Source organism: Lutra lutra, chromosome 12, assembly GCF_902655055.1.
Source record: "Lutra lutra chromosome 12, mLutLut1.2, whole genome shotgun sequence".
In the NCBI taxonomy this organism is placed as follows: Eukaryota; Metazoa; Chordata; class Mammalia; order Carnivora; family Mustelidae; genus Lutra; species Lutra lutra.
This window is the reverse complement of record NC_062289.1, coordinates 66,507,730-66,535,112: the sequence shown is the minus strand read 5'-3', so window position 1 is coordinate 66,535,112 and position 27,383 is coordinate 66,507,730. Positions and strand designations below refer to the sequence as shown.

Below are 27,383 nucleotides of genomic sequence, written 5' to 3'. Positions count from 1 at the left end.
TGCATGTGTGATGGGCATTTAACTGGGCCAGAACAAAGGCCCGGTTGGTGCTTCCTTCTCTGTCAGGGATGAGAGGTCTTAGTAGGGAAAAGATTGTGAACCCCATTATTAAATGGGGAGGGCAGTGCCCAGAACTATTCAGAGCAAAGTTGGTCTAATGCCAATGAGAATAGCAGTTTATCTGATTTCTAGAATAAAAATAACTTTATAAAGTTGAGTTATAATTTGTAATTAAAAAATGAGATTGTAGTAGTTCTTCTGATCTTTGATAGAATGTAATGTTGCTTTTGAGTTGAAGACAGTAGATGGCAGTGTCCCCCATACTAGAAGAACTTCGAAGGAGGAATTTCTAGTGCATTTAGCACGTTTAGTGGCCCCGGACTTGACAACTAACAGTGCCTTTTTGTGTGACCGTTAATTGGGCCAGATGGCAGTTTTGTTAAGCTGTTCTTCAGAACAAGAGCATAGATACAGAGTCCTTTGGTTTCCGAGGAGAAAAGCCTGTTATCATTTTTAATACTTTATGTTACAAAGCAAAGATAGTTATGATTCATGAAGTTTAAGTCAAATTCTCTAGAGACATTTATAGTGAACTTTATTCTGTCTAAATATGTCCACTGGCTGCCAGCTTCCTTTCCTTTCTGTTTAAAAGGTTTAATAAGACACAACAATAATTAATATGTAGTGCTGAATGTGGAAGAATGCCTTTTTTTTTTTTTTTAAAGATTTTATTTATTTATTTGACAGAGATCACAAGTAGGCAGAGAGGCAGGCAGGGGGTTAGTGGGGAAACAGGCTCGCCGCCGAGCAGAGAGCCCGATGCGGGGCTCGATCCCAGGACCCTGAGATCATGACCTGAGCTGAAGGCAGAGGCTTTAAACCACTGAGCCACCCAGGCGCCCCAGAAGAATGCCCTTTTAAGAATAGTGATGATGTGGCCATGAATGTGGAGTTTGGGAAAGAGAAAAGAATAAGAGCCAAAGAAATGAATGAAATCTTGGATTTTATGACCAGTCTAAGATGGTCAGGTGGCTTAAAATGTTAACTGAGAATTAAGACACACCAGATGTTAAAGGTGAGTAGTTAGATTTGCTGTCATTTGTCTTATGTGAATTATCTGAAGATTCGTAGATACGTCTTTTGTGACCAGAAAAAGTGGAAAACAGTTTTCAGCTGAGGAGGAGAAATTCACTTTTTTTTTCCTATTTTCATTATAAAACTTTTTGCATTTATTTTTGTTTTAATTTTTAAAAAGATTTTATTTATTCATTTGACAGAGAGAGGGTGAGCGTGCAAGAGAGCACAAGCAGGTGGAGCAGCAGAAGGAGAGGGAGAAGCAGGCTCCCTGCCATGTAGGGAGCCCAACATAGGGCTCCATCCCAGGACCCTTGGATTATGACCTAAGCCGAAGGCAGACACTTAACTGACTGAGCCACCCAAGCACCCTCCAAACTTTTACATTTAAATATAGTGTAAATGAAAGGTGTAACTCGTTGTGTTCCCAATACTAAAAATATTTTATCTTCTGTCCTTATTTACGTCTGATAGTATCACCAAGACCTTGAATTCGGCTGTATGTAGGTCATATGGGAGTGGATGATCCATGCTGGTTTGAGTCATCTTTGCCTCCAGAGATACTGATCAGGGTATTGGACTCACTCACTGGTGTCCACTTTGCTCTTAATCAAATTGAATGGCCCTTTTGACCCTCAGTTTCCAGGTTAAATGAGGTCAGAAGTAGCTCTGTAGAGATAGACTTTTAAAGTCTAATCCTTTTCTTTTTTTTTTTTTTTTTTTTTTTTTTTTTTTTTTTTTTTTTTTTGAAACTTCAACAATCTTTTATTCCCAAACTCAGTCGGGGTTAACTCTTTCCCCGGCTAACATATCAACAGCATCCCCAACAGGATCTAGGATGGAGGTGCAGACCTAACGAAGATTGTCTCCCCAACAGGAAATTACAAAATATATATATACATCTGCATATTTCTAAAACAGTAAAATTCACCAGTGTTGCAGAGGAAAAAAAAAAAATCCCCACGTGATTTCAGTCCATAGAAAACAGGCTTTGGCAGTCTGTGCTGCCTTAAAAACCTAGGAGAAAAGCATTTCCTTGCTTAAAAAAAAAGTAAAAACTCCCCTTTCTTCAATTTCCACTGCTCACTCCTAGAAACACCCAGAGGATTAACTATGAAAATAAGCCCCAGCTCATTTCCCTGGGCTGGTCTGTGAAGACTCACACAGCATTCTTCAATTTCTAGGCACTTGCAAACTGTCCTGCTTCCTTCAAGGAGGGGGGGCCTGAGGGCTCAGGAAAAGGATGGAGGGAACAGATTTACTTGGCTAAGAACTGCAGTGCCAGGCAGGGCTTTGGGGGGTGGGCTGGGCTTTCTAGATAAACACACCTGACACCCTTAACCTAAAGTCTAACCCACCAGGTAAAAACAAACAGCAGCCGACTGTACCAAGAGGTGCTTCTGTCCCCTGTCCCCTTCTACCATAAGGTGACAGAAGTTGTCTCTGTATTTGACCCCCCACTCTCTCCCAAACACCGTGACAGCAGGTTTTAGGCCAAAGCCATGTTGCAAAGAGAGCCATATAGTCCCAGCCAGGGTAGAGAGCCCTGGAGGCTTCTGTTTGGGTCATGCGGTCACTCCTGGCAAATACTTTGATAGCTTCCAGAAAACTGCCCAGGTCAGAGTCACAGGTCCTTCCAGTTGATGGGCTCCTTGCCAGACTTCTGCAGCAGCTCATTGGTTTTAGAGAAATGTCTACATCCAAAGAACCCTCTGTACACCGACAATGGGGAGGGGTGGGCTGTCTGCAGCACTTGGTGGCGTTTCCTGTCAATGGCACTGCCTTTCTTCTGAGCGTAAGAGCCCCAGAGCAAAAAGACCAGGCCACTGGAGTTCTGATTTAGCCAGGATACAACCGCATCAGTGAACTGCTCCCAACCTCTCTCCTTGTGAGAATTAGCCTGATGTGCCCGGACGGTGAGGACAGCATTGAGTAAGAGAACACCTTGCTTGGCCCACCCGGATAAATCTCCGTGACCAGGATGAACGAAACCCTCTATGTCTGTAGACAGCTCTTTATAAATGTTCTCCAAACTGGGTGGCGGTGGGACGGGTCTTTGAACACTAAAGCAGAGCCCATGGGCTTGGTTGGGTCCATGATACGGATCCTGTCCCAGGATGACAACCTTCACATGTCTTATGTCACACATCTGGGTCCACGTGAAGACTTGGTGTGGGGGTGGATAAACAGTGTAATGTTTTCTTTCTTCCGCGACAAATCCCATTAGCTTGATGAAATACGGTTTCCCGAACTCCGCGCTGAGCGGTTTCTTCCAACTCTCACCGAAACCCACTGGCACGTTGCGCGCGGCGAGTCTGAGCAGGGCGGCGGCCTTGTTCCTCTGGATACGGATCAACTGCTCGGGGCTCAGCGGCGAGGAGGGCGGCGTGCTGGGGTCCTCCTGCCCGGCCCGGGCCTTCTTGGGGGGACTTGCCGCCGCATCCCCGCTCTCCTCAGCCACCGCCGCCACGCCGGTCCCCGGGTCGGCCGGCTCGGGACTGCGGGCACGTCGCTTCCCGGCGGGGGTGGGAGAAAAAAAGGAGTAGAGGGTCTTCTGGCCGATCATCCCAGAGCCGAGGAGAGCGGCCGCACGCTGCTCGGAGAACCCTCCGTCTCAAGTCTAATCCTTTTCATATGAAAACATCCTCTTTTCTGTCTGTATGTAAGGACTGTATTTTTTTTCCTTTTCCTTTATATCTTAAGCATCTAGAAAAAAGCCTGGTACAAAGAGGGTGCTTATTGAGGTATTTGTTGAGTTAATTTTGAATTTTGAATCCTTATTTCAGAGACCCCAACTTTGTCGAACAATTTTGTGTTGAATGGGAAAGAATTAACTTCTGGCTACCAAAATTGGCCAGATTTTCTCCCATGTTTTATCTCATTTATTTTTTATTCAGCTTTAGAAAACATATTGTCATTATATATTTACAATAATTATTACACATATATAATACTGGGGGTGCCTTGGCTCAGTTGGTTATGCATCCAACTCTTGGTTTCAGCTCAAGTCATCATCTCAGGGTTGTGATACTGAGCCCTGTGTTGGGCTCTGTGCTGAACGTGGACCCTGCTTAAGATTCTCTCTTTCCCTTTGCCCTTGCCCCTCCCTGCCTTGCTCATGCACTCTCTCTAAAAAAAAAAAAAAAAGAAAAAAAAGAAAAGAAGAAAGAAAGAAAAATTTTAAAAATTAAAAAAGTAAAAATATCTGAACACAGATGTGTCAGTGTTGAATTAAAGGTTTCATGTCACAGAGGTCTACAGCACAGCAGGTTCCTGATGGAACTGAGAGGGGGAAGATGAACAGTTTAAAAAAAGACAGTAGCACACTCCTACTTTAGGGTGTTGATAAAAAGTTAATAATTTGTGAACTTAGGGAAGATTTTTGTAAGCTTTATTAGAGAGGGCGTGAGTTGGGGGGACGGGCACAAGGAGAGGGAGAGAAGCAGACTCCCTGCTGAGTGTGGAGCAACTTGGGGTCCATCCCATGACCTTGAGATCATGACCTGAGTTGAGATCAAGAGTTGGTCGCTCAACTGACTGAGGCACCCAGGTGCCCCAGGAAGATTTTCTTTGGAAAAGATTTTAATTTTAAGTGATCTTAAACCCAACATGGAGCTTGGGCCCACAATTCCAAGATCAAGCATCTCATGCCAGCGATGCACGCAAGATTCTTTTTTTTTTAAAGATTTTGTTTTTGAGTGGTCTCTAACACTCAACCCTAAGATTAAGAGTTTTGTGCTCTACTGACAGCCAGCCAGGGGCTCTTTAAGGACAACATTTTGATTACACGTGACACCTCACACAGGTGTTCACTATGCCTAGGTTCCTACTACTAAGTAAGTGTAAGGAATAGGAGGGAGGGGCACCTGGGTGGCTCAGTGGGTTAAGCTGCTGCCGTCGGCTCAGGTCATGATCTCAGGGTCCTGAGATCGAGTCCCGCGTCGGGCTCTCTGCTCAGCGGGGAGCCTGCTTCCCTCTCTCTCTCTCTCTCTCTGCCTGCCTCTCTGTCAAATAAATAAATCTTTAAAAAAAAAAAAAAAAGGAATAGGGAATGTTTACTCAGAAATTCCAGTGTCTATAGCAGTGATGTCCTTGATAATAAAGAGTTTAATTCTGTTAATGGAATATATTTTTTTTAAATCTTAGGTTCTGATTTGAGTATTGTTTTCTCTTCTTCCCTCCATTAGCCTGCATATTTATACATTTATTCCATTTTACAGCCCTACTGTGTGTCAGGTGTTGGAGCTGTGAAGTCACCACATAGCGCCTGACTTTGAAGTGTTTCCAATCTAGTGGTAGAGACAGATATATAAAGAAAAGTAACAGGATTGGCCGTAGTAGTCACAGACAGAGTTGGAACACAGAAAGGATAGGGCTCTCCTGGGGGGGGGGTGGCAGGTAAAGTCATGGAATTTGTCACCAGATGTCAGTGCTTTTTTTGATGCTTCAGCCATGAGAAAGTGCTCAGTCCCTGAGCTGTTGAAGTAATCAACTGTGATAGATTTACTGGGTGGCGGTTACCAGTGGGCGACCTCCTAAGCCATTTCCTCTTAAGCATGGACTTTTGAGCAGAACCTCCAGGTAGAATATGACTTCCTATACATTTCTGGTTCCAGGGACACTGGGCTTGACTTTGCCTTCAGTTTGCATTCCCACTCTATCTAGAATGGTACTTTGGATATTAGTGGTACTCATTAAATGTTTACAGTGAAAGTGTAATTGTTTGAGGAAAATTCATATTATGTAAGAAATGATTTGAGGAGTTTTTATTTATTTTATGGATATATCATTTTATAAAAAGACTTTATGTAGAAGTAATGTAAATAGCAGCTCCCCAGGGTAATTAATTAAATTTGTAAAAATTTACTAATTCACCACTTTTCTGGAATTTATTGCAGTATGTAAAATAAGTTATGCTTTCATAAAGAGTTTAGTTTAATAACCCTTTTGATTAAAAGTTCACACTTTAATAGTAGTCAGTGATATTTTAATTGGTTATGAGCCAACAATGTGTTTCCAACAATTGATTTTACTTAACTTTTTGTTTCAGAATTAAGACCCTGAGGAAGGAAGCAATCAGAAATTGTGATTTAAGCTTTGATATTTTCCTTAGGAAAGTAGTATTGGTTAATACTTGGATTGAACATTCTTTTTTTTTGTTTTTAGAGTTTTGTATTACAAATAAGAAGTCTTTGGGCAGGATGACCTTTCTTTTCAATGTCATATTTAAATACCTCCCTTTATATTATTCCTTGGAACACAGCTTTGAGAATATATATTTAAACTTCTGTGCTCTTTTCAGATACAGTTAAAAAGCTCCAGGACCAGAAACATGACATGGAAAGAGAAATCAAGACACTCCATAGGAGACTTCGGGTAGGATAAATCCTCATGTATTATCTCATTAGAATACCTAGGTTTCTGAAAGTTGAGGACAGTGTAGTCCTTGATCGTTGTTGCATTCATCTAAAGCTTCAGATACAGTTAAAATACTGATCCTCCTGCCCGTTGGGCAGAAAGCAACTGCCATCATTTCAAGTTGGGATTAGTGCTAGATTCTGGATAGAAGAATCTTCTAGTAATTTATGAGTGGTAGTTTTAAAGATGGATTTAGGAAGCAAGTATTCTATTTTGGAAAGAAAAATTATTTGCTCTTGATTAGTAAGTGTCCCAAACCAAGCTGTTTTCATCTGGTTTTCTGTCTTCTGTGGATTTGATCAACTTGCTGACAGCAGTGCCAGTCTGCTGCAGAGGTGGGGGAAGCTCATCTCTTAGTTTGGGTCATGCCTCAGTTACTCAGGCTGTATTCACAGTGTCAGAAAATCGCTTTGTTGGGGGATGGGTGCTGGGCCAGGGATTGGGCAGCTGTGGCTCTGGTGGAGGCAACGTCCTGGGGAGACTTGCCCACCCAGCCACGCCCACATCCTCTATGGCTGTGGGAAGCAGCAGACGGTACAGTTCTTTGCTCTTCTCTTTGTATGACTTTGTCTGCCTAGTTTGAGTTTAGTGTTTTTCATCGGGCTTCCTCTTCCTTTTCCTTGACTTTTGATTTTTTTTTTTTCCTGTTAGTTTTTGATGTCAAGATATTTATAGATATTCCCTGTAAAATCTTTCCGTATGGTTCACACACCATTATCTACTTTTCAGAGGTAAAATGCTGTAAATTTTGAACGATGTGTTTATTTTCATAAGACTTAAAAACTTGCATAAGGAAGGGAGACTTGATATTATTGTCATTAATATTGATTAAGCACTCTGGTGCTCGATGCCTCAGCAGAGCAACTAGAAAGTCTTTTCCTCATTAAGTACAAGTTCACTACTAATAATTGTATTACCTGTTACCTGTTAGAAATTATAATAGCAGTTCTCTGAGATTTAAAAGAAAGTAATCATCATTCGGGACAGTGCATTATAGTCCAGTTATAAATACACTTTATTATTTTTAAGTAAGTGTTTTTGCTTTCTTTTGGAAATAAAAATTTAGTTTTTTAACGTAGGAAGAATCTGCGGAATGGCGGCAATTTCAAGCTGATCTCCAGACTGCTGTGGTCATTGCAAATGACATTAAATCTGAGGCCCAAGAGGAGATTGGCGATCTGAAGCGCCGGTTACATGAGGCTCAAGAAAAAAATGAGAAACTCACAAAAGAACTGGAGGAGATAAAGTCACGCAAGTATGTTTTGAGAAACCAGTTTTAATAGAGAACACTTCAGTCCCAATTTTGTGATGTGGTATCATGGAAAGAATGAGTGTGGATCCTAGTGGAAGTTACTCAACTTTTCTGGCCTCATTTTATGACACCTGTAAAATAGTACATTCTATATGATCTGTCAGAGTTGTTATCAATACCTATAATTAATAGTTCTGGGGGGGCCAAAATGGTCCCTGGCACAAAGTACCTTCTCGTCCTCTTCTTTCCTGTATCTCTGCACTCCAGCCCTGTTACTTTGCTTTAGATTAATAGCCTCTGATTAAGGATGTGAACTATGGAAGTACACATCCTGTCCACTTCTGCTTCTTACTAGCTGTGTGATCTTGGTCAGGGCCCTTAACTTCCCTAAGCCTCAGTTTGCTCATCTTTAAGATGGAGGCAGTCCTATCTGCTTTACAGTGTTGCTGGAAGGCTGAAAGGAGATCTGCCTGCCCAGTAGCCAGGACGATGATGAGTATACTTTATTTTTTTTAAGATTTTATTTATTTGTTGGAGAGAAAAAGAGAGGGAAAGCACAGAGGGAGAGTGAGAGGGAGAAGCAGACTCCCTACTGAGCAGGGAGCCCGGTGTGGGGCTTGATCCCAGGACCCCGGATTAGACACTTAACCAACTGAACCACCCAGGCACCCCTACTTTAATAACTAATGTTATTATTAGAGACCCAAGTAGAGTGCAAAGTGAATTTTTCTCTATAACTCTCTTGAGGAGTTTTCACTTATAACCACCTTAATCTCCATAGTAGTATTTTTTTCCCCATTAACATAAAGATCATTGGAAACCAATGTAGTGTTTTAGATGAGATGCCATTTGTGATGTGTTTTGAGTTCTCAGTGAGATTCCATCTAATGGGTAGGGGGGAGTTGTTTTTATGTTTGAGGTTATTATTAAGAATTTGATTATCCAGGGATGCTTAGCTGGCTCAGTCAGTAGAGCATATGACTTGATCTTGGGATTATGAGTTTGAGCCCCAAGTTGGGCATAGAGTTTACTTTATAAAAAAAGTATTTGGGGGGCACCTGAGTGGCTCAGTGGGTTAAGTTGCTGCCTTTGGCTCAGGTCATGATCCCAGGGTTCTGTGATCGAGTCCCGCATCGGGGGGGGGTCTCTGCTCGGTGGGGAGCCTGCTTTTCCCCCTCTCTCTCTCTGCCTGCCTCTCTGCCTACTTGTGATCTCTGTCTGTCAAATAAATAAATCTTAAAAAAAAAAAAAGTATTTGGGGCGCCTGGGTGGCTCAGTGGGTTAAAGCCTCTGCCTTCAGCTCAGGTCATGATCCCAGAGTCCTGGGATCGAGCCCCGCATGGGGCTCTCTGCTCGGCAGGGAACCTGCTTCCCTTCCTCTCTCTCTGCCTGCCTCTCTGCCTAGTTGTGATCTCTGTCAAATAAATAAATAAAATCTTAAAAAAAAAAAAAGTATTTGATTTTTCATTACTTTAATTTTTAGGTAGACCTAGGAAAAAATTTAGAAAAATATTTATGGGGTGCCTGGGTGACATAGTTGGTTAGATGTCCGACTTTTTTTTAAAATTAATTAATTAATTTGACACAGAGAGAGATCACAAGTAGGCAGAGCAGCAGGCAGAGAGAGAGGGGGAAGCAGGCTCCCCTCTTAACAGAGCCCAATGTGGGGCTCGATCCCAGGACCTTGAGACTATGACCTGAGCGGAAGGCAGACGCCTAACCCACTGAGTGCACCAGGCGCCCCCGACTCGATCTCATTTCAGGTCTTGATCTCAGAGTTGTGAGTTCAAGCCCCTTGTTGGGTTCCATGCCGCCTGGAGCCTACTTAAACAAAACAGAACAAAACAGGATATTCTCAAAAACCTATCTTGTTTCATTGTTGCTTATCTCTAATGAATGGCCCAGAGAAAAGTCGTATTACTAAACCATTTTTCTTTGGCTTCCTTAAGCAGAACATAGAATGAAGTGGAAGATTATTGTTTTTCTACTTGGTGTAAGACTCATATTACCTTTTTTTGTATACTGTTAAATGTTTCATTCCTTCTTTTTTTTTTAAAGATTTATTTATTTATTTGGGAAAAAGAGAGTGCGCGCGACAGGGAGGGGCAGAGGGAGAGGCAGAAAGAATCTCATGCAGACTCTGTGCTGAGTGTGGGAGCCCAACAGGGAGCTAGATCTCAGGACCCTGAGATCACAACCTGAGCCGAAAGCAAGAGTTGGATGCTTAACCGACTGACCACCCAGGCATCCCTGAAAATTTTCATTCTGAAGTTAACCTGAGTGACTGAAATTCTGCTCTTGAAGAATCATTCCATCAGCTCCTAAAGATGTTCTCAGTGAAGCAGTAAATTAATTTTACTAAATCTCAGTCCTCGAGTATATACTCTGTTTAACATTCCATGTGATAAATGGGAAGTAAACATAAAGCACTTTCGCTATGTCTGCTGTATACTCAAGTATGAGGTTGTCTTAGGGGAAGTGCTCTGTGATTGTTAAGAAAAAAAACAGCTCAAGCTAAAATAAACTGTTCAGACTTTGGTATTTGGTGGATGTCCCTTGGAAATGAATTAAGAGAGACTGTCACTGTCACTGTCACTTAAAGGAAAACAACTGACTGTATTTGTTGCTGGTGCTAAAATGTGGAAATTCGAGTAAATGTTAGGATTTTAGAAAATTTGTATCTGCCATCACAAGCTTGGCAGCTTCCCGTATTTAAAGAGTTTCCTGATGAGATCATTGCTGATATTAACAAATGTGACTTTTAAATAATAAATCTTATAATGACAGATGTCATCATTTGGAAAATTCATGTAACTCAGTGAACCAGTGTTTTCTGTATGACCAGTGCAGTCACTGGGTAAATGATCCATTTAAAGTGTAAGATAGACTAGAGTACTTTTAATGTACAGAGTAGGAGAAGTTTATTCACATGGTTTCAAATTGCACATTGCAACAAACTTTTAAGTAACTACCACTTACTACATTTTGGTATAGTATCAAGTAGAAACAGCCTCGGTTGTTTAAAAAGCCACAATTACCTATTTCACATCATTAAAATAATCTTTTCTTTTTCAACTACTACATATCTCTGAGCCCTGTTTTTTTTTTTTTTAATGTCACAATAGATTGAATACAGAAGAAGAAATGAGAATCTAATAGTATTTGTTAAGCCAGACATTAAAGAGATATACAAAAATGTAAAAACACTGCTATTCTTCATCCTCTTGTTCTTCCTCCTCCTCTGCCTCTCCCTCCTCTTCTTCTATTTTTTGGTTTTGGAAAATGGTGGTTTTTCATAAAAGTATATTGTATTGTTAAGTCCTGGGTTTATTTTTATTTTTAGATGAATTAAGTATTTTAAATATATCTTAGTTTAAATTTCCATTGTGATAAATGTCAATAGATATAAGCCACATAAAGAAAAGCTCTTTGGGATCTTCAGTACTTTTTAAGAGTAGAAAGAGGGGGCCCAGGTCTAGGTGTCTTGGTCAGTTAAGTGTCTGCCTTCGGCTCTGGTCATGGTTCCAGGGTCTTGGGATAGAGCCCCACTTTGGGCTCCCTGCTCAGTGAGGAGTCTGCTTCTCCCTCTCCCTGTGCCCCTACTCATGCTCTTAACTCTTGCTCACTCTCAAATAAATAAATAAATCTTTAAAAAAAAAAAAAAAGAGTGGAAAGGGACTCCAAGACCAAAAGGTTTGATAATCACTGTTACAGATTATTTGTTAAAACTTCTGAACATGATGGGGCGGCTAGGTGGCAATTAAGTGTCTGCCTTCAGCTAAGGTCATGATACCTGGATCCTGGGATTGAGTCCCGCATCGGGCTTCCTGCTTAGCGAGGAGTCGGCTTCTCCCTCTCCCTCTGCCTCTCTCCCCGGCTTGTATACCACATTCTCTCTCAAGTAAATAAAATCTTTAAAAAAAGTGTGAACATGAGACCCTGTGGTACATCCGGAGGAAAACAACTGTCAGAAGAGTAAAATAGCTACCAGATTTTCCCAAGGACTGGCTTAGTTTTTGTCTACCTATAAACTTATTTGATGGTTATATGAAAGGTGCAAACTCTGCAACTGAAATCTCATTCCAGATGAAAACTTCTGTGTTATTTCAGTGAATTAGAGCTAGCCAGAAATAAAATGTTACTGATTTTTTTAGATGAATCATGATCCATCACACTGAGCATCTCAGAGACTCATGTAACTAATAGGGCCCAGGTTTTGTTTTGTTTTTTTCTTTGTAGAAATTCTATTTGGATACTACAGAAGGTTTGTTTTAAAGAATATGAACTTTGATTTCATTTCTTTTGTATTTTCCTGTTTGTGCATGGCATATTAGATAGGGCCAGTATAGATAACCCATATGTACTGGTGAATTCCCAGACTTCTCAAAGCAGGACAGAATCTCAAAATCCCAGTTCTGAGTCAAGTTCTTTTTGGCCAGCCCACTTTGCATTTTACTGCTAACTGATTACTGATGTTCTCACCTTACACTTACTCAGATGAAAATGGATTCTTTTGGTTACTTTTGAACATATTTAGTACAACCCAATATAAAAATTGTAATATTGTTTCCTGGAATTTACCAAACAAACGAGAATATTAGACTAGGTAATTTATTCAGCTCTACTGATATTGTCTTTTTTTGTTCTTTTTTTTTTTTTTTTTTTTTTTAAGATTTTATTTATTTATTTGACAGAAATCACAAGTAGGCAGAGAGGCAGGCAGAGAGAGAGAGGAGGAAGCAGGCTTCCGCCGAGCAGAAAGCCCGATGCGGGGCTCGAACCCAGGACCTGGGATCATGACCTGAGCCGAAGGCAGCGGCTTAACCCACTGAGCCACCCAGGCGCCCCTTTCTTTTTTTTAAGATCTTATTTATTTATTTGACAGAAAGGGAGATCATAAATAGGCAGAGAGTCAGGCAGAGAGAGAGAGGGAAGCAGGGTCCCCCGCTGAGCAGAAAGCCTGATGCAGGGCTCAATGGACTCCAAGGACTCCAAGACCATGACCTGAGCAGAAGGCAGAGGCTTAACCCACTGAGCCACCGAGGTGCCCCAATACTGTCTTTTTTTTTAAGTGATACTTTTTAACGCTCTTCGGTAGGGAGGCAAAAATGTGTATTTGCTAGTATGAGTGTAAAAAGGCCTGATTTCACTATTGTTTTCAGGCAAGAGGAGGAGCGAGGCCGGGTGTACAACTATATGAATGCTGTTGAGAGAGACTTGGCAGCCTTAAGGCAAGGGATGGGACTGAGTAGAAGGTCTTCAACTTCCTCTGAGCCAACCCCTACGGTGAAAACCCTCATCAAGTCCTTCGACAGTGCATCACAAGGTAATTTCTTAAATCCTATGCCAAGGGTAGGCTGTCATCATTCACTTACTATCTGTTCTCTGGTCTGGTTTGATATTCTTTACTGTCTTACTCTCTGAGCCTCATCAAATTCCATGTAGTATTAATGAACTAGTCTTACTATCAGGTGACTTTTAGCAGGGGAGTTGGGATCTGTTCAGCTTCAGAGATCTTGTTCTTAGACTTGGTGCCTTGCCCCTCAAAGAAATGTGTCTTCACATAGTCCTGAGGCTCTGAGTGTGTTCTCTATGCCAAAAAACCTCCAGATGTATGAATTCAGCCCTTTCCCTTCGTCTGAACTCCTGTAGGTCTATAAATCCAAAGGCTTCCCTGATATTGACACTCAGGTATCTCCTAGACATGTTAAGTCCAAAACTGCACTCTTGCCCCTGAGCTTCAGGCTTTCCCCTGTGTAAATGGCAGGACCATTCCACCCAATTACTTAAGCCAGAACTCCAAGAATCCTCCTTCTTTTTTTTTTTTTTTTAAAGATTTTATTTATTTATTTATTTGGCAGAGATCACAAGTAGGCAGAGAGGCAGGCAGAGATAGAGGAAGAAGCAGGCTCCCCGCAGAGCAGAGAGCCCAATGCGGGGCTCGATCCCAGGACCCTGGGATCACGACCTGAACCGAAGGCAGAAGCTTTAACCCACTGAGCCACCCAGGCGCCCCAAGAATCCTCCTTCTTTGTTAAATCCTTCATCTTTCTCACTTCCACATCTAATCCATTATCAGGTCATGTGGATCCAGCCTCCAGCATGCACATCTTTGCTCTGTCTACTTCTCTCCATCTCTAGTGCATAATCAACTGCTAGTACAAGCCATCATCAGCTTCTAATTTCAGTGACTTCCTAATCAGTCTCTCTGTTTCATTTTGATAGAAAGGTCTTTTCTTGCTTAAAGTCCTTTAATTGCGGGGTGCCTGGGTGGCTCAGTGGGTTAAGCCGCTGCCTTCGGCTCAGGTCATGATCCCAGGTCCTGGGTTCAAGCCCCACATCGGGCTTTCTGCTCAGCAGGGAGCCTGCTTCCTCCTCTCTCTCTGCCTCCCTCTCTGCTTACTTGTGATTTCTCTCTGTCAAATAAATAAATAAAATCTTAAAAAAAAAAAAAAGTCCTTTAATTGCTTTATTGTAGTTAAAGTGAAATTCAGATCCCCAATGCCTGTGTGGTCTGACCCTGCCTTCCTCTTACCCCAGTTGAACCACTCTTCGTCTGTCCTCTATATTCCTGCCACACTGGACTGCAGGTCCCAAAGCAGGCCAGGCTCCCTATTGCACAGGCTCTTCTGTATCCGGAAGCTTATTCTTCCCTCCTTCAGATGACTGGGTCCTTCTAATTTCTCTAATCCCTTCAGCTCTGGGAAGGGGAAAGAGATGTAGTTTAAAAAAAGAAGAAAAAAAAACCTAAACGGGGGTGCTTGTCTGGCTCAGTTGGCAGAGAATGTGACTCTCGATCCTGGGGTTGTGAGTCTGAGTCCCATGTTGGGTGTAGAGATTACTTTAAAAAAAACAAAAACAAAAACAAAAACAAAAAAGAAAACTAGGAGGGCCTGAGTGGCTCAGTCGGTTAAGCATCTGCCTTCTGCCTTCGGTTCAGGTCATGATCCCAGAGGTCCTGGGATCAAGCCCCACAATGGGCTGTCTGCTCAGCAGCAAGTCTGCTTCTCTCTCTTTGATCTCTCTTGCTCTCTCTTTCAAATAAATAAATAAAATCTTTTTTAAAAATTAAAAAAAAGGGGGGGGGGGGCGCCTGGATGGCTCGGTGGGTTAAAGCCTCTGCCTTCAGCTTGGGTCATGATCTCAGGGTCCTGGGATTGAGCCCTGCATTGGGCTCTCTGCTCGGCGGGGAGCCTGCTTCCTCCTCTTTCTCTCTGCCTGCCTCTCTGCCTACTTGAGATCTCTGTCTGTCAAATAAATAAAATCTTTAAAAAACAAAAATTAAAAAAAAAATAAAATCTTGAAAAAACAGAAGAGAAGAGCACCTGGGTAACGCAGTCAGTTAAGCATCCAGTTCTTGGGTTTGGCTCAGGTCATGATCTTAGGGTGGTAAGATCAAGCCCTGGGTTGGGCATCGTCATCAGTGCGGAGTTGGCTTAAGATACTCTCCCTCTGGGACGCCTGGGTGGCTCAGTTGGTTAAGCAGCTGCCTTAGGCTCAGGTCATGATCCCAGCGTCCTGGGATCGAGGTCCACATCGGGCTCCTTGCTCATCAGGGAGCCTGCTTCTCCCTCTGCCTCTGCCTGCCATTCTGTCTGCCTGTGCTTGCTCTCTCTCCCTCTCTCTCTCTGACAAATAAATAAATAAAATCTTTAAAAAAAAAAAAAAATACTCTCCCTCTGCCTGCCCCCCCACTCACCCATACACTCTCTCTAAATTAAATAAATCTTAACAAGAGTAAAATAATGTGTCCTAAAACTTACATTTTCTTCTAAAAATTCTTTAAACTTCACAATAGGCTTTATTCTAATCCCTATAATAATAATAATACAGTTTCTATAATCTATATTCTGTGAGTGTATGCAAATTAGTTTCCTTGACTTAAAATCAGAGCAAAAGTCACTTATATACTCACATTGTTGGTACAGATATTTTGGAGGATAATATCTTCCAATTTAAAATGCCATATTCATAGATCCTGAAGTTCTTAATACATAATACTGGCACATGTTTATAAATATATATAGATATAGGGACCCCTGAGTGGCTCTGTCGTTAAACATCTGCCCTCAGCTCAGGTCATGATCCCAGGGTCCTGGGATCGAGCCGGCATCAGGCTCCCTGCTCACCTGGTTCTCCCTCTCCTACTCCCCCTGCTGGTGTTCCCTCTCTTGCTATGTCTCTCTCTGTCAAATAATAAATAAAATCTTCAAAAAGTATGTATATAGGTAGATATAGATAAAGATATACACACAAAGTTTTCAGTGGAGGATTGTTTGAAAAAAAAGGTAAAACCTGGAAATTGCTTAAGAGCCTGTTAAAAGGATTAAGTCATTATGACCCATTAGTACAATAGAATGCAGTGCATTTTTTAATAAGAATGAGGTAAATCTCAAAGTACTTATGTTACAATATGCCTGCAGTCCTTTAGAGTAAGTTGCAGACCAGTATTTCATAGTGTGATCTCATTTTGTTTTTTTAAGTGCATAGATTTTTGCATTAAAAGTGCAAGAAAGAGGGGCGCCTGGGTGGCTCAGTGGGTTAAGGCGCTGCCTTTGGCTCAGGTCATGATCCCAGGTCCTGGGTTCAAGCCCCACATTGGGCTTTCTGCTCAGCGGGGAGCCTGCTTCCTCCTCTCTCTCTGCCTGCCTCTCTGCTTACTTGTGATTTCTCTCTGTCAAATAAATAAATAAAATCTTAAAAAAAAAAAAAGTGCAAGAAAGATGCACTTGGAACTATTGTTAGTGGCTACCTCTGGGTAATATGAGGAGCTAAGATGAGAGAAAGACTTACAAAAATCTGTACTTCTAAAGTGAAATGATAATGGAGTGTCTACACTAAATTAAAGTCATGAAGTTATTCAGAATATTGATGAAATGGGCCCTAATGCAAAAAAGATAAATCTGCTTCTGTACTGATCTTTTTAAAAAAGCAATATTTTACAGGGGTGCCTTGGTGGCTCAGTGGATTAAGCCTCTGCCTTCGGCTCAGGTCATGATCTCAGGGTTCTGGGATCGAGTCCCGCATCGGGCTCTCTGCTCAGCAGGGAGCCTGCTTCCTCCTCTCTCTCTGCCTACCTCTCTCCCTACTTGTGATCTCTATCTGTCAAATAAATAAATAAAATCTTAAAAAAAAAAAGGCAATATTTTACAATAAAATATATCTAAATGACTCCATATTGCACTGCCTAATTATATATGCAAAAGAAGTTAACACAAAGTATTCAAATAACTTGTACATGTGTGTTCGTAATAGCATTACTCATAATAGCCAAAACATGGAAACAACCCAGCTGTCCATCAGTTGATGAGTGGATAAACAGAATGTGGTCTCTACATCTGAAGGAATATTATTCAGCCATAGGAAGGAAGTACTAATACATACTACCATGTGAAAAATATGCTAAGTGAAAACAGCCAGACACAAAAGGTCATGGGTTATAAGATTCCGTTTTTATGGAATGTGGAGAATAGCTAAGTCCATAGACGGAGAAGGCAGTTTGTTGACAGTTGCCAGGTACTGGGGAAGAGATATATGGGGAGTGATTGCTTAATAGAGACTGGGACATTTTGGAACTAGGTAGAAGTGATCATGGCTGTGCAATACCGTGAATGTACTAAATACCTTTGAACTATACATTTTAAAATTATTTACTTTCTATTACGTGAATTTTTTTCAAAGATTTTATTTATTTATTTGAGAGAGAGAGAGCACAGGTGGTGGAGAGGAAGAAGCAAGCCTCCCGTCAAGCGGGGAGCCCAATGAGGGCTCCATCCCAGGACCCTGAGATCATCACCCAAGCCAAGGGCAGCTGTTCAACTACTCAGCTACCTAGGTACCCCTATTAAGTGAATTAAAAAAAATTTTTTTTAAATTTTAAGTAGGCTCCACACCTAAGACAGGGCTCGAATTCACAACCCAAAGATAAAGAGTAGCATCCTTTACTGACTGATCCAGCCAGGTTCCCTGTTGTGTGAATTTTATCTCAGTAAAAGAATGCATCTAAAAATAGCAATTTAAATATAAGTACTTGGTTGCATAAAAAGGTCCACAATGATCTACTTTTTCATCTTTTCCTACTGTGTGATGTGCCTGATTTTTTTTTTTTTAAAGATTTTATTTATTTGACAGAGAGAGATCACAAGTAGACAGAGAAGCAGGCAGAGAGAGAGAGGGAAGCAGGCTCCCCGCTGAGCAGAGAGCCCGATGCGGGACTCGATCCCAGGACCCCGAGATCGTGACCTGAGCCGAAGGCAGCGGCTTAACCCACTGAGCCACCCAGGTGCCCCAATGTGCCTGATTTTATATATGTGTCCCATTTTTATTTTAATTTGGCTTCAAACAACCATTTTTTTTTAAGATTTTGTTTATTTATTTGACACAGAGAGAGAGATCACAAGTGGGCAGAGAGCAGGCAGAGAGAGGGGGAAGCAGGCTCCCTGCTGAGCAGAGAGCCCAATGAGGGGCTCCATCCCAGGACCTTGAGATAATGACCTGAGCTGAAAGCAGAGGCTTAACCCACTGAGCCACCCAGGTGCCCCAAATAACCATTTTTTATGCACCCTCTACTAAACTCTGTATCAAGCCCAAGTATCTGGAAGTGAGTAAATTATGGATCCGACTTTTGAATGGTTGGTCTAGAGAGGGAGATTGATATGTAAGCGAATAATTAACAGATCTGTGCATTAAATGCAAACCAGAAAGTACTTGCAAAGTGAAGTGATGAACTCCGCAGGAGGAGATGAGAAAAGCTGAATGGGAGCCCAGTGTTCCTTTGTTTTTTGTTTGCTTTTGTTTTCCAGTGTGCCTTCATTGAATGCATATCCACTATGAGCCCAGCTTCTCACCTGGTGCAGTTACAGAAATATTCCTCTTGGGTTTTTTGAACTTGAATTGCATTGGCTCATGGAGTTCTTTAACTACCCAAGTTAATGAAATGGCAAAAATGAGATGACTGGCATAACCAGTTTGGGAATCAACACAACTACTCTAGGGAACAGTCTGCCTGATGGCAGGAGAAGCATCACCTGTTAAGCAGGACTGTGAGCGAGCACCGTGGAGGTTAGACCTCAGGACAGCTTCCAGGGGAGCCAGAATATTGGGTAGCCTGAGGGATCCTTCAGGGGACACCAGTTATAAAAGCTTCCACTCTACCATGATGCATTCAGTATTTGTTTGTTTGTTTCTGTAGTACCAAACCCCACTGCAGCCACAATTCCTCGGACGCCTTTGAGTCCGAGTCCGATGAAAACCCCTCCTGCTGCAGCTGTCTCACCTATGCAGGTAAGTGTCCGTGACCATAGAAGCCGTGGGAGCCTCAGCACCTAAAAGTTTGTCCTCCTAAAAGTTATTTACACTTACGTAGGGGGGGCAAATGACTTACCTTGTGAGGAATGTAGTAGTTAGGATTGTAAAATAATGTAAATATCCTTAATTGAGATAAATTACGAAAACGTCCATTGTGTTACTCTTCGGAAAGTAATAGTGCTAGCTAACAAGTACTAAGCACTTGCTGTGTGTTCTACACTATTCCCTGTGCTTTATCATGTGAATTCATGTAATTCTCACAACAGCCCTATTGGGTATCAGGTACTATTCTTACCTCTAGTTTTCACACGTGGAAACTGAGGCCTAGAAAAGTTCAGCAGCTTGCTGAGGGTCATATAATGAAGTGGTGGAGTGGGGATTTGAACCTGAGCAGTGTGGGTTCAGGGACTATCTCTCTAAGTAGGATATGTAGTTGGCGTGTGTCAGCCTCCGCTACCTAACAAATCAAAGCTTAGTGGTTTAGAAGAGCAGTTGTATGATTTTCGCATTTGTGTGTTGAATAGGCAGCTTTGCTGGCTTTCTATGGGCTCACTTCTGTACCTGCACTTAGCCACAGGGTGGGCTGAGGCCTGGGTTCAGCAAGGATGCCTGGGCCACTCTCTCCGTGTGGCATTTCCTCTCAGGTTCCTTCATGGTGCGGTGTCTCAAGGTCCAACCAAATCCTAAGGCTGGCCCAGGTTCAGAGTTGGGGTTTCTGCAGAAGGTTCATTGTGGGCTGATTTTTTTAGCCATCTAGTACAAGGGCATTGCTGATCCATTATAAACAAGTCTCTGAAGTTGCTCTTCCTGGCTGCTGTGGAAATGTAGGCCAGAAGCAAGGGAGATGGTTGTTGTTCTGTAGTGCTCATTAGGCCTCTCACTGTACCCTTGTTGGTCAGCTGCTTTTGGAAATAGTGGCTGTGGTGGAGTTTTCCACATAAGTTAGAGTAGCCAGAGGAAAACTGGCCATAAACCTAGTACCTTAGTACCCTTTGATACAGGGAAGCCTTGGCCATACCTCTTCCCTAAAACTAGCATTTGGGAGCATTTTATTTTTAAATTGAGACCTTTGTGCTTTGTTAATTATTGGCCATGTATTTTACGAGTGAATCTGTTTGTTTGGTTTTTTTGTCTTGTTCTTACTTTTTAACTTTCTCCTATGTGAAATTTAGGGTAAATGTGTACTCCTCCTGCACTTGTAATGTTGCAAATTAGTGGTGCTGCATTTCCATGTGTACAGAAGGTGTTAATGCTCTTAATTTACCATGAAGGCAAGGGAATTCCAATCGTACTATAGATTTAATGCTTTTTATATGCTCTCTATTACTCATACTTTTTCTGTAGACCTCAAGATGCAAACTATAAACTTCAAAAGAGGTGAAATTTCTTTAATATTTGTTGGTTGAAATTTAATACACAAAGCATGACTTTGTAAATCTTTATAAAGGTAGGAGGTGAAAAATTTCATCTCTGTACCTTGGTAGAAGTTAATATAAGTCACATTCAGTAGCTTTTTAGTACTCGGTTAGCACAATGCTTCTCAAATCTAATTGTGCATTAAAACCATGTGGAGAGGTTTTAAACACATAGATTCCCAGGCCTCATCCTAGTGAACGAGAATCTCTAGGGAATAGGGCCTAAGAGTGGGATTGTTAGTTTTTCAAAACTCCCTGAGTGGGAATTCTACTTCTGACTTCGAGGGAGTGACTGGCTGGATTACTCTGCCACCCCCAGCAACTCGAAAGCTGGACAAATTAAAGGAAGCAATTACATTCAGACATGTACAGCAGGCAGCATGAGACTGTGGTCCTTAAATAAAAGTCCTGCTGGGCCCACACTTTTCCTGTTGGGAGGTTCCAGATGGTGGTTCCGGGGGGATGAAGCCAGATAGAGTTAGGAAGGGGGAACTAACTGAGTCTGAGGAGACAGAGATCGGTGTTCAGGGAGAATGAGAGTGCTGGAATTTGCAGGGCTGAAGACCTAGGAGGAGGGAGCTACACAGAGGAAGGGCCTCTGCAGAGGCATCCCATGAGTCTTTACCTGAATGCTAGTCTGCACAGGCACAGGGTGAACCCTCACAAGGCTGAGTAAGAACAGATTCCCAGGACAGAAGAGTTACCAGGTAAACACTTCCCGTGGTTCACAGAGAGCAGGGAATCATTTGATTTCCAACTGGCCACCGTGGAGAAATCTTGGAATACTTGGAGCATTCCGTAGAGACCCCTGAGGGCCACATCCTAAAGCAGAACTACGCTGCTCTTGAGAAAGCACTATGCTACACCTGCCTTAAAAATAAACCTCAGAAGAGGAGGAGATCCATAAGTAACTGGGTCCTCAGCCTCTGAAGTGCTTCTTAGTGACTCTCAGAAGTCACACACTTGTGGAATCTGCTCCTCTTGAGTGTTGGCTGGACTTTTTGGCTCACTTCTGATGAATACAGTATGGCAAAAGGGGTGGGATGTCACAAGGTAGGGTTATAAAGAATATCTTCTGTCTTGAGGTTTCCTCTTGCTCTCTTAGATCTATTCACTCCAGTGAACAATTGAAAATTGAAATACTTAGCAATATATTTAATAAAATGCTGTGCAAAATCTGTATAATGGAAAATAAAATATTGCTGAGAGAATTTGAGGAAGTAATAAACAGATATATTCATGGACTGGAAGACTCAGGATTGTTATTATCTTACAGCTCTCCCGCACAATCCCAGTGAGGGATCCAGTACAATCTGAGTGACAGTCCTGCATGCTATTTTGTAGAAATTGATAATACAGTTTTAAATTGATATGGAAATTCAAAGGACCCTGAATAGCCAAGGCACCTGGGAGATTAAAAAAAAGGATGGGGGGACAGATTTGGAAGATTTATACTACCTGATTTTAGCACATAGAGTAATCAAAGACAGTATGGTACTGACATAGTTTGTTTATTTGAAATCTTCATTAAGCTGATAAATTCCCCATCTCACAAATAGCCAGAGTACCAGCAGCTGCACTTACTGATATAGTTTAAATGTAGACATTATATCAGTAGATTAGATAATCCAGAAATAGGCCAGCTGATTTTCAGCAGAGGTGCCAACATAATTCAGTGGGAGAGGGGTAGCCTTTCCAACAAAGGATTCCAGAACCGCTAGAATCTATATGGAAAAAAGATAACCACAGCTGTTTCTCATGGCATTTATAAAAATTAAAATTGATTGTAGACCTATATGTGAAAGCTAAAACTAAAAAACTTGTGGATGAAAACATTAGAGAAAATCATCCTGACCTTTGAGAAGGCCAAGATTTCTTATTTAGAACATTAGAAGGAGCCGTGAAAGAAAATTGATAAATTGGACTTCAAAATTTGAAACTTCTGAGAGACATTAAGAAAATAAAAGATAAGTTATAGACTCAGGAGAATATAATCACACTACATTTATCTGTCAAAACACTTGTATTCCAAGAAAACATCCTCATCTTGATTGAAGACAAACCAGTAAATACTGGACAAAAGATTTTAAAAGTCCCTTCCTTAGAGAAGATAGACAAATGGCCAGTAAACACATAAAAGTATGTTCAACATCATTAGTCATTGGAGAAGTAAAAATTAAATTACAGAAAGATCTCACTATGTACCCTCTCAGGATGGCTAAAACTAGAAGACAGTCTCAAATGTTGGGAAGGATGTGAAGAGGCTGAACTTCGCACACTTTTCTGCTGAGAATATGAAAAGAGTCGTTAGAGGTTCGCCGGATAAAAAAGGGCTGGGGGGAAAGCTGGGAAAATAAGCATGACAGAAAGGACAGTGACGGTAAACACCCTGGTCTATGTGGAAATGAATAGTTTGGTGACATTTAAGCATTACACAGAGGTGGCAGGAGACAACGCTGAGGAAGTAAGAGGAAATATTTGTGGCAGCTACTTGTGGTTGCATGCAGAAAGAGGCATGTATCTGACTGGAGATGAGAAAGCCAGAGGCAAAGCCATTGTGTGGCGCTGAATTAAGATGCCAGGTTGTACTGGGGCTCTCGTAGTAGGTACAAGTCCGTATTTCACTGATGGGTGTGTAATTGTTAAGAATTCTCTTTAAACAAAACAATGTCAGTATACTGGTTGTGATAGTATGCTATAAATGTTACCATTGGGGAAAACTGAGTAACAGGCACAGTGGATATTTCTGTATAAGTTTTTTAAATATATTGATCACATTGTATGCCTCCAAGTGTGTATGTGTGTGTTTTAGTCTTACCATAACAATATGGATAGAATGATGGAGATTTACAACCAAATATTACTCTTAGCAATGTTGACTTTGTGAGTCCCAGCTCTAGATTTATGCTAACTTTGACACTGTTCATGTTATGATTTCAGAGACATTCCATAAGTGGACCAATCTCTACATCCAAGCCCCTGACGGCACTGACAGATAAGAGACCAAACTATGGGGAGATCCCTGTTCAAGGTATATCTCGTATGGCACAGTATTTCACTTCTGCTGTCAATTCTTTGATTCTTCTGACTTTTTTGGCTAACTAAATTGTTCTTGACATTATTTCAGCTGCTCTGGTGTACATCTTTATCAGAAGCTTACTAATAATACGTCATCATTACAGATAGGAGGATTCCTTATACATAAATATGTCTTGGAAGACAGCTCTCTAGACATTATGATAGGCAATGGAGAGTCCACACCATTACTAGGCATTTTGTTTTCAAGTTTTTCATAGGGTAGGTGCTGTTACCCACATTTTATAGATACTAAAAACGAGGTTTCAGAAAGTTAAATAACTTAACACAGGTTAACAATGAACAGTAGGCCTGGGCAAACTGACGCCAAAGCCCATTCTTTTAACCTCTGTGCTCGGTATTATTGTCCATACAAAGAAACTGAGAATCTGAAACATGAGGTTGAGATGAGGTCCATTCTTTTGCTCACTTATAAGGGGCTTGGCTGTTCTCACACAACTTTTATGGTAGAGCCAGTACCAGAACCCACGTCTCCTGCCTTTCGAGGTCAGAGCGCCTTCTCTGACCCTATACTGCCTCTTCCTGCATGGTGCTGCAGAGCGCTGGAAAATGGTTTGTAGCATTGGGGCATGGTGCTGTAAAGTGCAGGCTTCACTTGGGGTCGGTGCAGAAGTGCCCAGCCCCAGGCTTCTCTCAGCTGATGTAGGCTGATCGCCTCCAAGTGTTCATCTCTGCATTCTCTCGGTTGTGGCAGTTAGCCTTTAGGCGCGTGACTACAAGATTTCAACAGGTGTGGGTTAAAAAATAAGCAGACTTGTGAGAATTAGTCCCTCAGACAACCCAGAAGATGCTCTGTGGGCCCCATGGAGCACCTGTGCAGGAGGTGTCCAGTTTGGTGGTGGGACTGGCCCTTCCTCTGCCAGTCACAGGTATACTGCATATTCAGAGGAGCAGCTAATGCCTGCAGTTAGGGATAATGGAGCACAAGATGGTGCTGCTGCCTCCTTCCTTACAGAAGGGCTTGCCTTCTACCCCTTCTTCTTGGCTTTGGTACATTCGTAAGTCATGACTTGAGGTATTTTCTCCCCTCAAAAGGTCCTTCTGTTAAAGGAAAAAAATAGTGAAAGGTGTCAAGTCTTTCTTTACATTTTGACTGTGTTCCCACCCTTGAGTCCCAGATGGATCCATGGATTATAATAGCCATAGGGGTTTTTGTTCTATTTTAGCATCATGCTTATATGTCAGTTGTGGGAAAATATTTCATAGCAGAGAAATCTTACTATAAATGGACTAATGCAGTATTTTGAAGACATTGATTTATGGTAAGGGTACGTATAATAAATGTGATATAAAGGAGGTTTTACTAGAAAGCCAGATCTGTGTTGAAAGTTATAGTCTTAAGTTAAATAAAAGAAAAGAGCTTTCTTTTAAAAAAATGAAAGTTAAAAAAAAAATATATATATATATATTTACTTGAGATAGAGAATGAGAAAGAGAATGCACACAAATGGGGACCAGGGAAGGCAGAGGGAGAAGCAGGCTTCCCACTGAGCAGGGAGCCCAGTGTGGGACTCAATCCCTGGACCCTGAGATCATGACCTGAGCCAAAGGCACATGTTTAACCAACTGAGCCACCTAGGCACCCTAAAAAAGAGCTTTCTATTTAAAAAGTTTCAGAGCAATTTTCATTCTCCAGAGGTAGATCTAAGTCAGATTCTGGCTCAGCCCTAGATCCCATCCTAATGGGGAAATTCCTAGGAAAAATTCAGCTAGAAATCCTCCCCTCTTGTATTTATAGTCTGATGAATATCTGTCTGCTCACTTTTAACCTCTCCCCTCCCTCAACCCTTTCCTTCTTTTCTCTGTGGTTCTTGGTATTTGTCTTGATGAACCAGAGTATCTAGGCTCCTCTTTTCCCCCAACATGTTATTACAGAAAATTTTGAACATAGAGAAAACTTGGAAGAATTTGTATAGTGGATATCTACATTGCATTATCTAGATTCTTAAGTACTTTACTGTGTTCATGTTTGTTTGTTTGTTTGTTTTTAAAGAAGATTTTATTTATTTATTTGATGGAGAGACACAGTGAGAGAGGGAATATAAGCAGGGGGAGTGGGAGAGGGAGAAGTAGGTTCCCCACTCAGCAGGGAGCCCGATGCGGGGCTCGATCCCAGGACCTTGGGACCATGACGCGAGCCAAAGGCAGATGCCTAACCGACTGAGCCACCCGGGTGCCCCTGTGTTCATGTTTTCATGTTTATCCACCCCTCTATCCCTTTAGTCCATCTTGTTTTTTAAATGCTTCTCAAGGTAAGTTGTCGTTGGTACATTTGAGCATGCATTGCAATATTTATTTAAGGTGCCCTGTCTGTCTTTAATCTCTTGAGGTAAACCTTATAGAAGAGTTGCAAAAATATTAGAGCTCTCTCTCACACTTTTCCTCAGCTTCCATTACAATGAACATCCTGCATAGCAACAGGGCAGTTACCAAAAATAAGAAATCAATATTGTTAACATACTGTTACCTAAACTACAGGTGTTTGGATTTCACCAGCTTTTCCACTGCTGTCCCTTTTAATTCCAGGATCAAATCCCAGGCCCAACTTTGTGTTTAGTTGTCTTCTCTCCTGAAGCCTCCACCAGTTCATCAGTCTTTCTCTGTCTTTGTGACCTTGACACCTTTGAAGAATACTGCCCAGTTACTTTTTTAGAGTATCTCTCAGTATGGATTTGTGTGGTATTTACTCCTGATTGGGTTGAGGTTATGCATTGTCAGCAAAGCAGCTCTGACGGGGTGAGGGCCCTTCTCAATTATCGTATCAGGGACATGTGAGGGCCATACATACTATTACTAGCCATGTTGGCTGTGATCAGTTGGTGAGGATGGTTGTCTGCTAGTAATTAATAAATACCCTATTCCTGTTTAAACTTTCTATCACTGATTTTAGCATCCGTTTGGGTATTTTGCCTGCGGGAATTACTCAAATCATTATACTACTGTTTTATTTTTAACATATATTTGTATTAGTATAGACTCATGGGTATTTATTTTATTCTTTGTGTTGTAATCTCTTACTGTTATTATTTTTTGTTGTTGTTTCTCAAATTATTCCAACTTGGGAACCATTCGGAGCTCTTTCACATTGGATCACTGCTCTTTTAAAGCCCACCCCCCCAAAGCACTTTCTTACTTTTGGGCACCGGAAGGTGATCCAGACTCCTCCAGTCTCCCAACAGCAGAAACCTGGACGTCATTGTCCATAATATACTTATTTACTGAACCCTCCTGTGCATGTCCAGTCGTTTCACGGTTGCTGCACCGTACCCCTGTGAAAAGCAGATCTGCAGAGTACAGTGCATACAGTTCATTTTGTGTTTAGCCTTAGAGTATCCAGTCAAAATACCGTTTTTCTACTTAGGTCAGCCCCCTTTTCACCACTGTCTCAGTATAGTTATGCCATGCTTTTGTAATACAGTTAGATTAATTTTGTCCAGTCTGTATTTCATCCCCCCACCCCACCCCCCACTTCTGATTGATTTTCTTAAAAATTTTGTATCTAGTAATTCATTCTGTTCTGTGCATTGTAGGGTGCTTAGTAGCCTCCCCGGCCTCTACCCACGAGGTGGTAAGCACCCCACTACTCCAGGTGTGGCAGTGGAAAGTGCCTCAAGACAATGCCATGTTGGCAAACTTGCCTTCAGTTGAGAACCAGAGACATGGTTCTCACAGTTTTATTTATCTGATTTTAGCAGAGAGATGGAAACTATAAGCAAAAATCAAAGGAAAGAAGGAAAGCTTTGCTGATCTTCTGTTTGTCTATTTCCATCAGAGGCTCTAACATACTCATTATAGTATTTTAAGTGCCCTATCAGATAGTT

General features: G+C 41.6%; 2 protein-coding genes across 4 annotated transcripts in view; one reads left to right on the top strand and one right to left on the bottom strand.

Moving 5' to 3' along the window:
* SPECC1L (sperm antigen with calponin homology and coiled-coil domains 1 like) overlaps positions 1 to 27,383 on the top strand; it is a 138,592-nt gene that overhangs the window by 65,060 nt on the left and 46,149 nt on the right. For all 3 annotated transcript variants that reach the window (XM_047696593.1, XM_047696594.1, XM_047696595.1), the window contains 5 exons: positions 6,377 to 6,450; positions 7,572 to 7,747; positions 12,907 to 13,070; positions 18,936 to 19,027; positions 23,407 to 23,497. In XM_047696593.1, coding sequence (XP_047552549.1) covers positions 6,377 to 6,450; positions 7,572 to 7,747; positions 12,907 to 13,070; positions 18,936 to 19,027; positions 23,407 to 23,497 — 597 coding nt within the window. The remainder of the gene's footprint in view (positions 1 to 6,376; positions 6,451 to 7,571; positions 7,748 to 12,906; positions 13,071 to 18,935; positions 19,028 to 23,406; positions 23,498 to 27,383) is intronic.
* Positions 1,812 to 3,661, bottom strand: LOC125081840 (uracil-DNA glycosylase-like). The gene has a single exon (XM_047696600.1). It carries the CDS (start codon positions 3,638 to 3,640, stop codon positions 2,699 to 2,701), a length of 942 nt encoding a protein of 313 aa, XP_047552556.1. The 5' UTR covers positions 3,641 to 3,661; the 3' UTR covers positions 1,812 to 2,698.

Coding starts and splice junctions, on each gene's coding strand:
- LOC125081840 (XM_047696600.1), bottom strand. CDS start 3,640: ATGATCGGCCAGAAGACCCTCTACTCCTTTTTTTCTCCCACCCCCGCC.